We start from the raw sequence: 14,083 nt of genomic DNA on the forward strand, positions 1-14,083 counted from the left end.
TCTTTTTGGCAAAAAGGCCGGTGGCTGAATGGTGCCTTTAGAAAGACCTGACATTTCCCAAGCGAGCCTGGAAAGGAACACGTTCTATCTTCTCCTCCCTACAAAGTTCCTGCTTAGCCCAGATTTTTGATTCAACAGAAGAGGAATGCAAGCTCATCAAATATGCCTGCAGCGTGTGGCTACGGCTCTCCTGAGCTCTAAAACATTACATCTTTTTCTGCGAAAGGTACATTTGGCATGCAGGTTTGCCCAGGGAATATCAGCTTCTGTGTTTTCCTTCATCATTCTATTCCATTTAGTCAGAGCTGCAGCCAAACAAAGAATGCCATGACCATTGCTACAAACATCAAATGATCTCTAAGAAGTCAGAAAGAAGATCTGAACTTTGAGACTAATGATGACTGATGATGGTTACTGCCTGAGTCTGTAGCCCCATCATCTGGAAACGGTGATGAAGTGAGAACATACATGCACACACAGCTCCAAGAAATTAGATTTCCTGCACCATAAATTGACCACTTTCGATGGTCATTTCTTTCTAATAACTTGCAACTTTCCATTCTGCAACAAAACATCATCCTTCAACCCAGTAGAGATCTGTATTGCTTCCTTTACGTTTTGAAAGTTACAGTTTTTATGAGATAAGAAGAGGCCAAGGGGAGAAGTTGGACATACTGCTCATTTTCTGCTGAGCCATACCTGTAACAGACTCTGTGGGATCCTCTTATTCTCCACAGCATGTCATTTTTAATTGCCATATCATAAAATAGTTTTTAATGCATTGAACATTAAGGGATTTAAATCTCTTTAATGCTCCTGGATGGTAACCTCTCAAGGTTCATACTGAGGCCAGCTCCATATAATAAATAGAATGTGGGCAAAAAAGCAATAACAGAAATTAATGACAAGTACTGTAGAGAATATGTGAAACACTTGAAATAAGATCTCTAGGAGTTTTGCATTTCCAGTAGTAAGCCAAAGCAGTAAGTGAGGGAGGAAGGAAGGAGGGAAGGAATATTTCTGTTCTTTCCGGGGTAAAGTCATTTATTACTCTCCAAGCAAAAGGTTTTATACAATTTAATACAGGTCAAGATGTGTGAAATCAAACCTAAACAAGGAAGAACCCACAACAGCAATCAGATGTGCATAGGCTGGGGTAAAGCAGTAAGGAAACCATGGTATCACTGTACTCAATGGAAGGTTAATCTTGAAGATATGAAAGTGCTGTCAGCAGAGGTATATGCAATGTTTCAAAAACAGTAATGTATACAATGCAATATGAGCCAGTCTGGGGAACTTAACAGCTGTCTTATCCTGACTAACTATGCAATTTACAGAAATCTGTGATTATTTAAGAAATGCGGACAGCAATACCTATACTAGCAGGAGCAAATGGGATCATTTTAGCTAACTTGAAGATTTTCCTATCAAATTATCTCCAAAGAATGAAGAGAAATCAAATTTACGTAATTGAGTTCAGCATATAGGTATTTGAAACCAATTAAGGTTATGTAGATCCTCTGTGTCATTAATGAGCAGCTTCAGATAAGGAAAAGCTCTCTCAACGCACCATTAACAAGCCCAGGAACACTTGTGAAATGAGCTGCAGCTTGGGCACACATCAGTGCATCAGGTCATACAGGAGGAAATTCCTTTTCAGAGCACATTTTGGCTGTTCTCACAAAACCAGTCAGAAAGCTCCCCATCTGTCTTTTCCAAAGGTATTTTTAGTATCCGAGACAAAGACTTGTTACAAAAGCCGATCAGAATCCTAACAGTTGATAACTGTGGGGTTATTTTATTTTATTAAGATTATTCTTTTTTGCTAGTTTCAGTGTCTGAACTAAATGATCTTCATTAGTTTGCAAATATTAGGTCTTGTACCTAAGTGCATGTATTTGTAAGTATCCCAGTAGATATCTATGATACATGAGCACTGACAAGTTTCCATGAATGATAGTGCTTGGAATACCAAATTCATTCTTGCTCACATAAAGGATTTTTTCTAATTCTATTTGAATTATTCTAAATTATTCTAAACAATACACAATCTTTTCTGCTTGTTATATGGGTACAAAAGCACGTCACTTGTAACCACTATGCTATTTTGCAATAACACCTACGTCATCTCTGAAGTTTTGAAAACTTCAGATTCAAAAAGAAGCTTCATCTCATCTCACATTACTGACATGCCAACCGTAACTGTTAAGTTGTTCTGAGTATCCCATAGCTAAAGAAAATGCCAATTTTGCATATTTTTCCTTTTCATACATTCTTCCTCAATTCTGAAAGGCATTTTCCATAGAATAACAGAGACTTCTGTGTTCAAGCAAGTCCATCTGTTAAAAGTTAGATAATTTAACAGATTCATCTTCTCAGGCTAAGTTTATACTCAGCAGCTTTCCAGGAGGAGTGCCCAAGTGATCATGACGGCCAAGTTCAAGGCTGGGCAAGCTGTAGTCACGGTCTCTATCTACTGCAGTTTAGAGTCACATCAAGGATGAATCAGTCCTTCATCCAGTGAATCAATATATGAAAGCTAGACTCAAACTACAGCAAATCTCAAACGCACAAATGCAGACTTCTGCTCCGACCTGCACAACATCTGAATGAATGCCATAGGGTAAGCGGGTTAGGTACAAGTCCTACAAAACTCAAAAAATGAAAGACAACAGTCACAAATCACAGCAAATGAAGGGGATTTTAAAGGCTTAGCCTTCTTGCTGTTTGTTGTAGCATGTTTACTTAGCACTGTGAGCATGTCTTCAGTTTACAGATGAAAAACATTGTTTTTACTCATAATGAATAGGCATACAAGAATTCTGAGAACCTTGGTCTTGCCACAGTAAACTCAAGAGACTGGAAACTCTTAAAAAGCACAGTTGGGAAAGCTTTAACAATTCCATCAACAGCAACAAAGTTCTTGACTGCTTGATCAGACTGAAGCAGGGTGGCAATAAATCTCATCAGCTCAGGATGAAGAGGAGGACACCAAAGGAAAAAGAGGACTACATGGAGAAGTCTGCACTTCAATAAATGCCTGGGAAAAAAAAAAAAAAAAAGAGGAAACGACCAAATCTGAGAATAAGGCACAGAGAGGAGTGAATACAGCTGAGATTCATCCAAGCAACAAACTTACGAATGAATCGGTGACGCTGGGGAGATGAAGTCAGCTATGCCACCAAACATTAAGATAGAGATGGTAAACAATACAGAAAACAGAATCAAATGAAACTAGACCTTTGACTTCTAAAACGTCCCCACATAATCACTGCTAAGCTTTCTTTGAGCAAACCTAGAACTATGCCTGCTTTCTTGTTAACCTAGGAAGAAATCAAAGCTCGTAGTCCAGAATAAAGTTTCAAGCCAAACTGGATTACCAAGGTAAAAATCAAGAATCTGTAAACAAGGGTAGGAATATCAGATGAAAAGCCAGAAATGTAGTTAAAAGGCAGGCAGTGCCCAGGGATTTGAGATAAAGGGCAAAGACTTCACCTACAGACCAGTAAATTGACACTGCACATGCTACTGCAACTGAAGAGCGTGGGAAGCCTCCTCAGCCCTCTGATTGCTATTAAATCTTGGTAGAGGAGATCCTAACAGAAAAGAAATTAGCTTCAAGCCAATTACAAATAAAAATCCTTTCATTCAGCTGCGTTTGCCATGTTGTACACTGATACTCTCTTCCAAATAATAATAATTTTTTCAAAAGTATGATTTCAAGCTTTATTTTCTTTTCTACTAAAAGCTTCTAATAGGAGAAGGGAAATTCTGATCTTTCTGTTGACATTAAACTTGTCTGCAAGGCCCATAATGTGACTTAATTGCATATTAGGACACAGATTTCCATTGCTCTGGCCCCACACCATCAGTTTGAGTAGTGTGTTAAATGCAGCATATTTCAGATCAAAAGCCAGATGCCTTGACCATGCAACCCCTACCGTGAGTCTTTTACTGAACTCCATGAATTCATGTATGACTGTAATGCACCCTGAGCCTTCTGAGTTCATAGGATGACACTGTTTAGGCATCTCATACTGCTGCTGAGACCTTCAGCTCCAATTCTATCTATCTGATCCATACTGAATCTTCTTCATTAATTTGTCAGTCCATCACCAAGAAAAAGCCCAGTCCCTCTGCACACGGATGCAATAAGGGAACCCCAGGTTATGAAGGCAATATTTACATCCAGATGCTTTTTCACTTTTTCTTAGGGCCAGCCTGACTTCCTTGCTAGCACCCCAGACGTCACACTGCCAAGGCCTGTCACCTCTTCTGGAAAACACAAGTGCAGCAATGCTTCTTCCTTGACAGGAGGATAGGTAACAGAAGGAGGCCCTGGCCTTGCCCCATCATCAGTCACATAAGACCTCTTCAGAGGAGTTGGGGCAGCTTTCTTGTTGGCTCTGTGGTGGTTGGAAACAGATCTAAACAGCTACAGTTAGAAATGTCTCAAGCTCTCAGGACAATTTCCTTCAAACTGCTCTCCCAAAAAAGCACTTCTACACAGTAAGCCTCAGTAACAGAAGAGGTCTGTCTTTTCAATCGAATTTCTGTTTCTTAGCTAAATGCCATAGCAGTACTCTTCAGAGCAGGAAATCTGCCATAGTGATTGTCTCCAAGCCACAAATACGATCAGGTAGAATAATGCCCTCTGATCTTTAACTTGACACAAAACTATTTACTTGTTGAAGTAGATAGGTAGGAAAGGAGCATTTCAAAAGACCCAGAGCCAGTCATTCACAACCTTGAAACGTGCATCTGCATAATCTGGAGTGCGAGCCACTAAAGTGTCTTAAATGGAACCTGCCTTCCAGGAAGAGATGGCAGTTTGACTCAATAAGTCACACTGCAACTCTCAGCAAAACAGAGCATACACAGCTCAGTGCTCAACTCCTTTCCTGACATTAAAGGCTACAAGTGAACAGAACCAAACAGCTAGAACTGCCGTGGATCTCTGCTCTAGGCATCATTCTCACCTGTTGATTCAGTACTGCAATCAAGTTTTAAGTTTCCTTCACAAAAACTCCAGCTCCCATTTAGTACCAGTGATTATGCCACTTGGGTTATCCTGCCTTTGTCTAGAAGTACAGCAAAAAGCTGGCATGTTGGGAAATTATCCAAATGGGAGTACCCCTTCAAATAAGGGGTCAGCAAAGTGTTGTGCAGGGATCAGATGCTTCTTCGGTGCTGCATAACTTGGGGTTCTTAGCATCTAAAGGGACAGCAGTTATTTATTATTCTGTCCTTATAGCATTCGATCTAATAAACAGCAGGTCAAATGGTATCTTACAGACTCTGAGTGCCTTTCATACCAGGATCCTAATGGACCAGTACTCCCCCAGCAACAAACAAATACACCAAGAGTACAGGACAGAGCAGTTAAATTGTTATCTTCCTCAAAGTACATAAGACACCACATCCCAGAAAGAACAGTACCGCATGGAAGGATTTGTGTGCCTCCTTAAAATAGAATTTCTGCTCTCTAGAATCAGCCATCCAAAAATTAGACATACTATCTTAAGTTAGTATTTACAGTCCCTGTATATTCAGCAAAGAGAAAGGAGTGATTAAGGATAGCAACCCATACCCTTTCAAGACAGCCATCTGGGATGGGAAAGATTAAGCTTCCTCTGTAGATGCACTTAGAACGTCCATAGCAGCCAAATCTGATCTTCAGCCAGCTTAACTTCACACCTAACGGTTACAGGTTTGATGTCAAGTGAGATGATTTGTACCCCAGTTGGTACTGACAAGGAAGTCAGAACAGGCTGGAATCAAAGTATTTGAAGTCCACTAAGGACAAGATAAGTAGAGCCATCTATATTGCTACATAAAAACATGGGAATTTTAAGAAATACATACATCTATCTGGTACTGACGATCCATTATTTTGCTATGCCCTCAGTGCTCCACACAGTTCTGCTGGATTTTCTTCATCTTGTAATGAGCGACCCAACTATTGACTCAAGACCAGAGAAATGTATTGGTAAGGACTGGGAACCAAAAAAATCCATTTTTGACTAGCAACTATTTCTATAATATTATAGGGATGTTTTAAATTCTTTCTTGCTATAACAGAGTGACAGAGTTACTGGCCCACCATTTTCTACTACCTGAGCATCTCCAAATACACTGCTATGCACACACAAGCATAAATAGAGATTATGTCAACCTCTTATTTAAATAAACTTGAATATAGGAACTCAACAAAAATAATTTATGATTAATGCGGAATTGTAAGTATTTACAGACTCCTTCTCTAGCTTACTTTTAGAACAGAAATTCTTACTGTTGTTTTCATGATGTCCATTCTTACTTCTTCACTTCCACTTTGCCTTCTTGCTTTCAAGAAAACAAACGATAAAATATACTATTAAGCAATTAGTTCTCTGCTTAGATGCCTCTGCTTGCAAGTTGTTCTACTGCAGGATTTCTCTTTATTCCACAATGCTACAGTTTGCCAGGTTTTCGTGTTTGCCCTAGATAATTCCCAACTGCAGTGAACACATGCTAGAAAACCTTAGTTATACTGTACAAACAATGAATACACAGACATTATAATTACGAAACACAAGAGAGTTTGGCTAAGCAGATTATTACATACACCAAAGAAAGAATAGATAGAGTGATTACGCTTACCTGGGCTTGCTGTAAAACTCCAAAGAAGGGATCTCCAGAAAAAGATGCTTCCCCACTGGTAGTCAGCTCTTAAATGGCACTAGGAGAGGTGCAGCCAGGCTCCACTCCTTCCAGCAGCACAGCTGAATTGCCTTCACCTGTGCTCCCAGGGCTGACTCATTGCTCGCCTCAGGTGATCAATCAGAGGTTCAGGCCATTCTTCCCATACATATATACACCATAACAATCAACCTACAGCTTCAGAAATACATGTAAGCACACTGCTTACACATCTCTTGCTTCTCGGCCAGGATGCTGGGTTTTACCCAACCTGAGCTATTGCTCCCCTCTACTCTGTCCTTGTGAGGCCCCATCTGGAGTACTGCATCCCAGTACAGTAAGGATGTGGAGCTGCTGAAGCAGGTCCAGAGGTGGCCTTGGAGATGATGAGAGGACTGGAGAACATTTCCTGTGAAGAAAGGCTGAGGGAGCTGGGCTTGTGTAGTTTGGAGAAGAGAAGGCTCTGGGCAGGCCTTATTGCAGCCTCCCAGTACTTGAAGGGAGCTTACAAGTTTTTACACAGTCTGCTAGTAATAGGACAGGGGGAAATGATTTTAAATTAAAAAGGGGGCAATTTAAGTTAGATGTTAGGAGGAAATGCTGTACCCAGAGGTTGGTGAGGCGCTGGCACAGCTGCCCAGAGAAGCTGTGGTGCCCCATCCCTGGAGGCGCTCGAGGCCAGGCTGGATGGGGCCCTGGGCAGCTGAGCTGGTGGGGGGCAGCCCTGCACATGGCAGGGGTTGGGGCTGGGGGGGCCTGTAAGGTCCTTTCCAATCTAAGCCATTATATGATTCTATGATCTTCCAAAGGTATGTGAAGGTTGACGTGTTTTTGCACCTTTTTAATCATTATAAATTAAACCATTTCACAATGTTAGATTAAGGATGATACTTACTACAATGGTTGTGCAAGAAGTGCAGATATGAGATCAGCCAGGGGCTTTTATCCCTCACCAACTCTTGATTAAGGCGAATGCTAGGAAGTCCATGGAAAGCAGTGACTTCATAAGGTGACAGCCAAAAGCTAGACCCTCAAATAGGAAGGATCTGCATAATTCCTTCAAAAGACACAACAGTCTAGCTGAAGTTTTGGCCCTGAAAGCATTGCCCCAGCAATCTTTGTATTCAGATCTGCAGCAGTGAATTACGGCTATATATTTTTATATATAGTTAAATTATTAAATTATTAAATTATAATTAATCAAATTAATTAAAGGTGATATAATTTAGTGTGTTATCATGTACAAATAAAAAATCCCAGTTGTTATATTCTTCGAGATAAAGATTTTTCACATGCTTTGAACCATTAAAACAAGGACATCCAGGGGTTCTAAGGACAATAATAGCATACACTACTGAGGGATATTTAAGAAAGTGTATAGGTTATTAAACCTTGTTCACAGCATGCAATTAAACTTAGTGCTATTTTCTTTTCTACTCGGAACTTAATATTCAGATGAAAAACTAACTACCAAATCAAATTATTACATTTCTAGTATTTCTAATGAACAAGCAACTTTCTTTCCAACAACCAACAGAAGTATGTTTTTATATATTATCACTCTGAGTTACATTATCCAGTTAAAAATACCCCACAGGTAAGGGAATCTATTCCTTTGAACACAGAAAATAGGCAGTTATAACAATTCAAACAACAAAATGTTCCCTCATGTTACATAAGAAGACTTGAGAAACCAGCAGACCATCTGGCCAAAAAAAAAAAAAAGTGTACTCTACTAACTGTGAACTTGTGGAGGCTTTTTTTCTTAGCATAAAACCAGCCAGCATTCCTTTACCCATTAACTATTTTGAACATGCACTGGAAATCAAGGGCTGGCACTGAAGATAAACATGTCATTTTTCTACAAGGGAGACATTACAAAGAAGTTGTTCTTACGTGGTAAATAATAGAAACTCACAGAAGAGTAGGATGAAATAATGCAGTTCTTCGAGCACTTTGCTGCATGGCTGAATATGGACATCAATCTGCCAATCTTCTTTCTAACTTCTGAAGAAAACACAATGGCTCAGCTGTGAAAAGTTTCCTGGACTATCAAGTAATTGGAAGGGAAAAAAAAACAACAACAATGAAGACTGATAATGCTCTGTTTTACCTAACATAGTAATTATAACCTCATATGCTGTTTTATTCCCTCACAATTACTTGGCCCTGTGCAAATGTTTTCAATATATTCATATTACAGTGAAAAACATGTAGATAAAACAAGGTTTTACCAACACGCTTCTTTTAGAAGCCCTATTTATTAGTGTGCCATTTTCAAATTTAGTGATAACATATTTTAAGCTAGGAAGAGAGTCATTATCATGCTAATATCTATTAATCATTGTAATTATGAAAAAACAATTAGATACATGTTGCATCACCTGACTGAATATCCCTATGCTGCATCTGTAGTGTACATCTACTGACTTTCTGATTAGCAAAAATAAACCAAATCAAGTAAGACCTCTCATCTGTGGCTTGGTTTCCAAATTATATTCAACACCTAGCACGTATACCTTCTGTTACTGCAGGTCTGTATTTGTGCTGTCTATTTTCATGTCACATCACCAAAACCTTTTTTCCTTGAGCTTGTTTTTTTAAGTGTTAAAGATGATGCCTCAGTTAGATGGAGAGCCAGCTCCAGGCACAAGAGATGTACCAGCAGAACCAGAGATACTAGGGTAGCAAAGTACAGGATCCAGACCTCTTTTATGCCAAACAACAGAAACTTTTGTACAGCACTGAATTCAGGCCATGCAGCACGCACACAAATGCTGAACAACCGAGTCAAATACTTAGTTTTTAATGACAGTAAATCTTCATGTAGGTGTTCTTCAAGGTACTGTGACACTCGTTTCAAAACTGACTTGTTTCTACCTAATTCAACTCTGGGGCTATTTGTTATTCTGGTTGTCACACTGCTGCAGCACTCTAGTCACAGGCCATAACCTCAGTGACTAAGGACTGAACAAACAGGACACAAAGGTGACCAAGAGAAAATGAGTTTTCCTCTAGTCACAGCTAAATAGACTGGACTGCTGAATGTTTCGAAGAGAGCACCAAAGAGAGAAATATAAGTTTTAATCTGCTTCTCTGTCTCAGAATTTGGAAATGACTTTGTTTCCTGACAAAATTATCCACAGACAGTGTGGATAGAGACAAAAAATTTATCCAAAACCCATAGGAAGTTAAAGGTGTTGTCCTGCTTCCACCCCACACCCCCCAAAATGAAACTGGAAAAAAAAAAAGTTGGAGAATAATGAGAGAAGCTCAGAGAGGATACAGACCCTGAGGAAGGGCAAGAATTCAATAAGAAAAGCCTGGTTAAATGTGAGGCAGGTGTCTGATAATTTGAAAAAGATAAGCATACTGATGTGGATCTGAGATTCAGCTGCAGTCAAAGGCTTTAGTGAGAGAAATTCTAGAGAGATGTCAAGGATGGAGGATGGATTGTTGCCATGATGAAATCAGAGGAGAGTTCAGAATACCAATAAGTTTAGGAATGGAATGCCTGGAAAGAAGTTAGAGGAGTGGGGGGAGGGAGGGGTCACGGGTGGGTTTCCTTTGTGTAGGAATCAAGAAACTGAGTGCAAGAAAGGCATCCGAAGACACTAGAATAGATTACATGGAAACAAAATAGAGAAAAGCAAATGAGATGTTTGTATTAGTGACAGGAGGAAAGGAAGAGTAAGTGGCAAGAGATAGAAATCAACGCCAAGAGAGTGTGTATAGTGTCTTTTATCATAGAATCCTTAGGGTTGGAACAGACCTTTAGAAGTCATCTAGTCCAACTCCTCTGCAGTGAACAGGGACATTTACATCTACATCAGGTTCCCCATGGTTTAATCCAGCACACTGCCTTGAAAGTCACTAGGGACACAGCATCCACCGCATCTCTGGGCGATCTGTTCCACTGCCTTACCACCCTTACTGTAAAAAAACTTTTTCCTTATATCTAACCTAAATCCATCCTTTTTAAGCTTGAAACCATTTCCCCTGGTCCTATCACAACAGACCCTGATAAAGAGTCTATCACCTTTGTTCCTGTAGCTCCCACTGAGATCCTGAAATGCCACAATCACCTCAGAGCCTTCTCTTCTCCAGGCTGAGCAGCCCCAGCTCTTTCAGCCTGTCCTCATAGGAGAGGTGCTTCACCCCTTGGATAATTCTTATGGCCCTCCACTCAATACAATCCAACGGGTCTACGTCTCTCCTGTACTGAGGACTCCACATCTGGACACAGGACTCCAGGTAAGGTCTCACCAGCGCAAAGTAGAGAGGTGCAAGACCTTGCACTTGAATTTGCTGAGGCTCATGAGGCTCTCCCAGGCCGAGTGCTCAAGCCCGTCCAGGTCCATTTGGTGGCACCCCATCCCTCCGGTGTGCTGACCACAGCCCACAGCTCGGTGTCATCTACAGACCTGCTGAGGGAACACTCAACCCCGCTGCCAATCTCACTGACACAAAAGAACATCAGTCCCAGCAACGTGCGACACCACTTGCCTCCGATCTCCAGCGAGACGTCGAGCCACTGAGCACCAGCCTCTGGGCACCGTCCTGCAGCCACTTCTTCGTCCAGGCTTCTCCTCACAGAAACCACCAAAGCCCTGCGCAGAGAGGGATGTGGGAGCAGGAGAAGCAACGCGGGAGCAGGAGAACACTCACACTGCAGAGGTGGATCTCTAGCACCTCATTTTCCCAGCAGAACCACCCACAGAAGACACAGCCTGGACTAACTGAGACAGCAGCCAGGTTCACACGAAGCGCCGCCATTTCACACAGCGGCCGCCGAGCACAGCAACGACGGAACAGCAGCCCTGCCTGCGTGTGGCAGCTGAGGCGCTTTCGCCGACACAACCCGCAGCTTCCATCTCCACAAGCCGCCCGGTCTGCCGGCGCCCAGCAGCACCCGGGGCTCCGCAGCTGCGGCGTCAGCCTTCCGCCGGGCGCGGCCGCGGCCACTCGGCGCCTCCGGAGCTGCGGCCGCCGGGCCGTCAACGGGAGCCGCGCACTCACCGCTCGCCCGGCGGCGCCGACGGCCGCCCTCGCCGCGCGGTCCCGCGTCCGAGCGGCTCGCGGCTTCTCCTCGTTAAAGCGGCCCGGGCGATCCTCGCGCCCCGCCGCCTCCGCTCCGCCCCCGAGGCTTTTTCCAGGCGAGCCCCGGCGACGTCCCCGCCGCGTCGGCCGCTCTCGCGAGAGCCGCCCGGCCGAGAGCCGCGCGGCCGCTCCGTCGCCTCGGGGAGCCGTGAGTGAGGGAAGCGGCCGGAACCGCGCCGCGCCTCGCGGGCCGTCGCTGCGCTTCTGGCGGGAACGGCTCCGAAGCGGCGAACCTCGGCGGTCGAGGCGTCCGCACTTCGCGGTGATGCCGGAGGACGTGCCGCAGTGTGGGAAGTCTCCACATAACGCTCTGGGACGGCGTCTCGGATAAAGCAGACGTTCTTCGCGGTTGCGGTGGCGGCCTCCTGCAAGCAGGAGAGCCCGAGAAAGCAGGGTTCCATCTTTCATCCCCTCTGCCCGACGCTGCTCTCTTTCTGCCCCGGTTCCTCACAAATGCAGGCAAACACAGGAAAAATGTATTTCTGCAGAGTTTAATGTCGCTACAGAAGAAGGCAGTACGTGACAAGTGGTTCATTTGTTCACATCTCACTCTTTCACTAACACTGCAAAATCCAGTGCTTTGTTTTCCAACTGCCGACTGCTCAACCCTGCCAAATACAGAAATGATACACCGATCTGTAATATAAAACTTGGCTGGCAGTTATCCTGGTCAGCTTTTATCATTTCCACGTAGACTTCATGGGTTTCCTCATTGCTGCAGGTTAATCGTAGGCCTTGTCAGCAATCTGTGTCAGTGGCCGTATGTTCAGGTGTTGTGATGACAGATAATGATGAATGCCCGTGATATCAGAGGTGACTGTTGGTGGTACGGCAGCAGAGGCTGAACCTTCCTACAAATACTCCATTACGTTTTGTTGTCGTGCCAGCAGATGGCAGCAGAGCTGCAGTTTCCATCGAAATCAACAGCAGGCATTACTTTTGGAGCGACCTACATCGGAGTGTCCAAGTATCCGTATGCACTTGTGTACAGCAGTGAAAAAGTCATGGAAAAAGCCCCCTGCAAGGAATGCAGGGAGCATTGCCTTTGCCAACCACTGAACAAAAGACTGCAGTGTTTTTCTCAGTAATGTCCCAGACGTTTCCAATGGGAGAGAAGGAATCTGTGGGACTGACGGTGGGAAATTCAGCCTCTTTTTTCATCCCCAACAGAGCTGAAATCTGGGCAACCAAAATTACCATGAGATATCTTGGCAATATAGAAGCCAGTATCCTACACTAGGGAAACCCGTGAGTTCTGCCAAAACCCCAAAGCATTGACTGCAAAATGCTACAGTGGAGGAGTGGAAAAGTGGAGAAAATCTTGTTCCTGTGTCCTGGGAAACTCTAGCAGCTTTGTGCCATGGTGAGAGGCCCTTTCTCTAGTAAGATAAGGGCACACCAATTTTGCTGGAGAAGTAAGATCGTGCTTTCTTGGCAAGTAGAAGAAATACAGAAATAAATTTTAAAATTCCTCAGAAATATTTTTGGCTGAGACTTTTTCAGTCCACATCTTTAACCTTTTGGAACACTTTTAATTCTTCGATTTTTGTTGTTGTTGTTTTGACATGGCTTTTTTTTTTCATTCCCATTCAGCATTTTGGTCTCTTATCTACTTATCTGTTGGTAAAATGTGTCAGTGTTTCAAAAACATGTCTAAAGACAGAATTAGTTATGCCAAGGATGAATACACAGCTGGAAAGCCTATTTCTTCCTCCATTAGTTTTGGGCTTGTTATGATACATCCTTCATGAGACAAGTGCTCACAGCAGAGTTCTGGCAGTGTCTGTTTCTCCATTTTCTCTCCGTTTCCTAGTACCCAGAGCAGCTGTTTTCTCAAATCAGTACATTTGGACTACATGTTGTCTTCCATCTGACCACTGTACACTGAACAATCAAGGATTAATCAAGAGGAAATCAGCTTCTCCATGCTCGTGCATGACCTGAGATTTGAGCTGTCCTTTTCAAGACATTCACAGATGTCACTTACAGTCAGGATTCTGGTGCAGACCTGCTTAAACAGCAAAGCAAGGTGTGCTTAAATGCCTGCTTATCAATGCCTCTAATAGAATGCATTCCTACATTTAAATATGCACAAAAATGTTTATGGATTTTTAATTGTTTGTATGTATTCACGTATATTTCATGGATCTATAATATGTAATTACATATAATTTATGTAATTAAGTGTAATTTATACAATTATATAATTAAGGTATTTGTAATATATGCATATATGCATTAATTCTCTCCTCCTTCTACTGACCAGGGATAACTACATACTGGAAAATACTCACAAGTCTGC

At 42.6% G+C, this 14,083-nt stretch overlaps 1 protein-coding gene across 4 annotated transcripts; it reads right to left on the minus strand.

Annotated features, from left to right (window-relative positions):
• Positions 1 to 6,362: 6,362 nt before the first annotated feature.
• Positions 6,363 to 12,586, minus strand: LOC149912329 (uncharacterized). Of its 4 annotated transcripts, none has more exons than XM_090132082.1 (4): positions 11,701 to 12,586; positions 11,188 to 11,291; positions 8,600 to 8,688; positions 6,364 to 7,727 (listed from the first exon to the last, which is right to left on the minus strand). In XM_090132082.1, exons 1-4 carry the CDS (start codon positions 12,180 to 12,182, stop codon positions 7,713 to 7,715), a joined length of 690 nt encoding a protein of 229 aa, XP_089988208.1. In that variant the 5' UTR covers positions 12,183 to 12,586; the 3' UTR covers positions 6,364 to 7,712. The 4 variants fall into 4 exon arrangements, 2 of the variants coding, with proteins under 2 accessions (XP_089988208.1, XP_089988207.1); XM_090132081.1 differs by having other exon boundaries at positions 6,364 to 7,738; XR_016462091.1 differs by lacking the exon at positions 11,701 to 12,586 and having other exon boundaries at positions 6,363 to 7,738; positions 8,600 to 8,725; positions 11,188 to 11,688.
• Between the last annotated feature and the right edge of the window lie 1,497 nt (positions 12,587 to 14,083).

Source organism: Phasianus colchicus, chromosome Z (assembly GCF_987193195.1).
Source record: "Phasianus colchicus chromosome Z, bPhaCol1.hap1.1, whole genome shotgun sequence".
Taxonomy (NCBI): Eukaryota; Metazoa; Chordata; class Aves; order Galliformes; family Phasianidae; genus Phasianus; species Phasianus colchicus.

Coding starts and splice junctions, on each gene's coding strand:
- LOC149912329 (XM_090132081.1), bottom strand. CDS start 12,182: ATGGAACCCTGCTTTCTCGGGCTCTCCTGCTTGCAGGAGGCCGCCACC. Junction 11,292..11,700: donor TCGGCGCCGCCGGGCGAGCG/GTGAGTGCGCGG, acceptor CTCTCTGCGCAG/GGCTTTGGTGGTTTCTGTGA. Junction 7,739..8,599: donor TTATTTCATCCTACTCTTCT/GTGAGTTTCTAT, acceptor TGTCTTTTGAAG/GAATTATGCAGATCCTTCCT.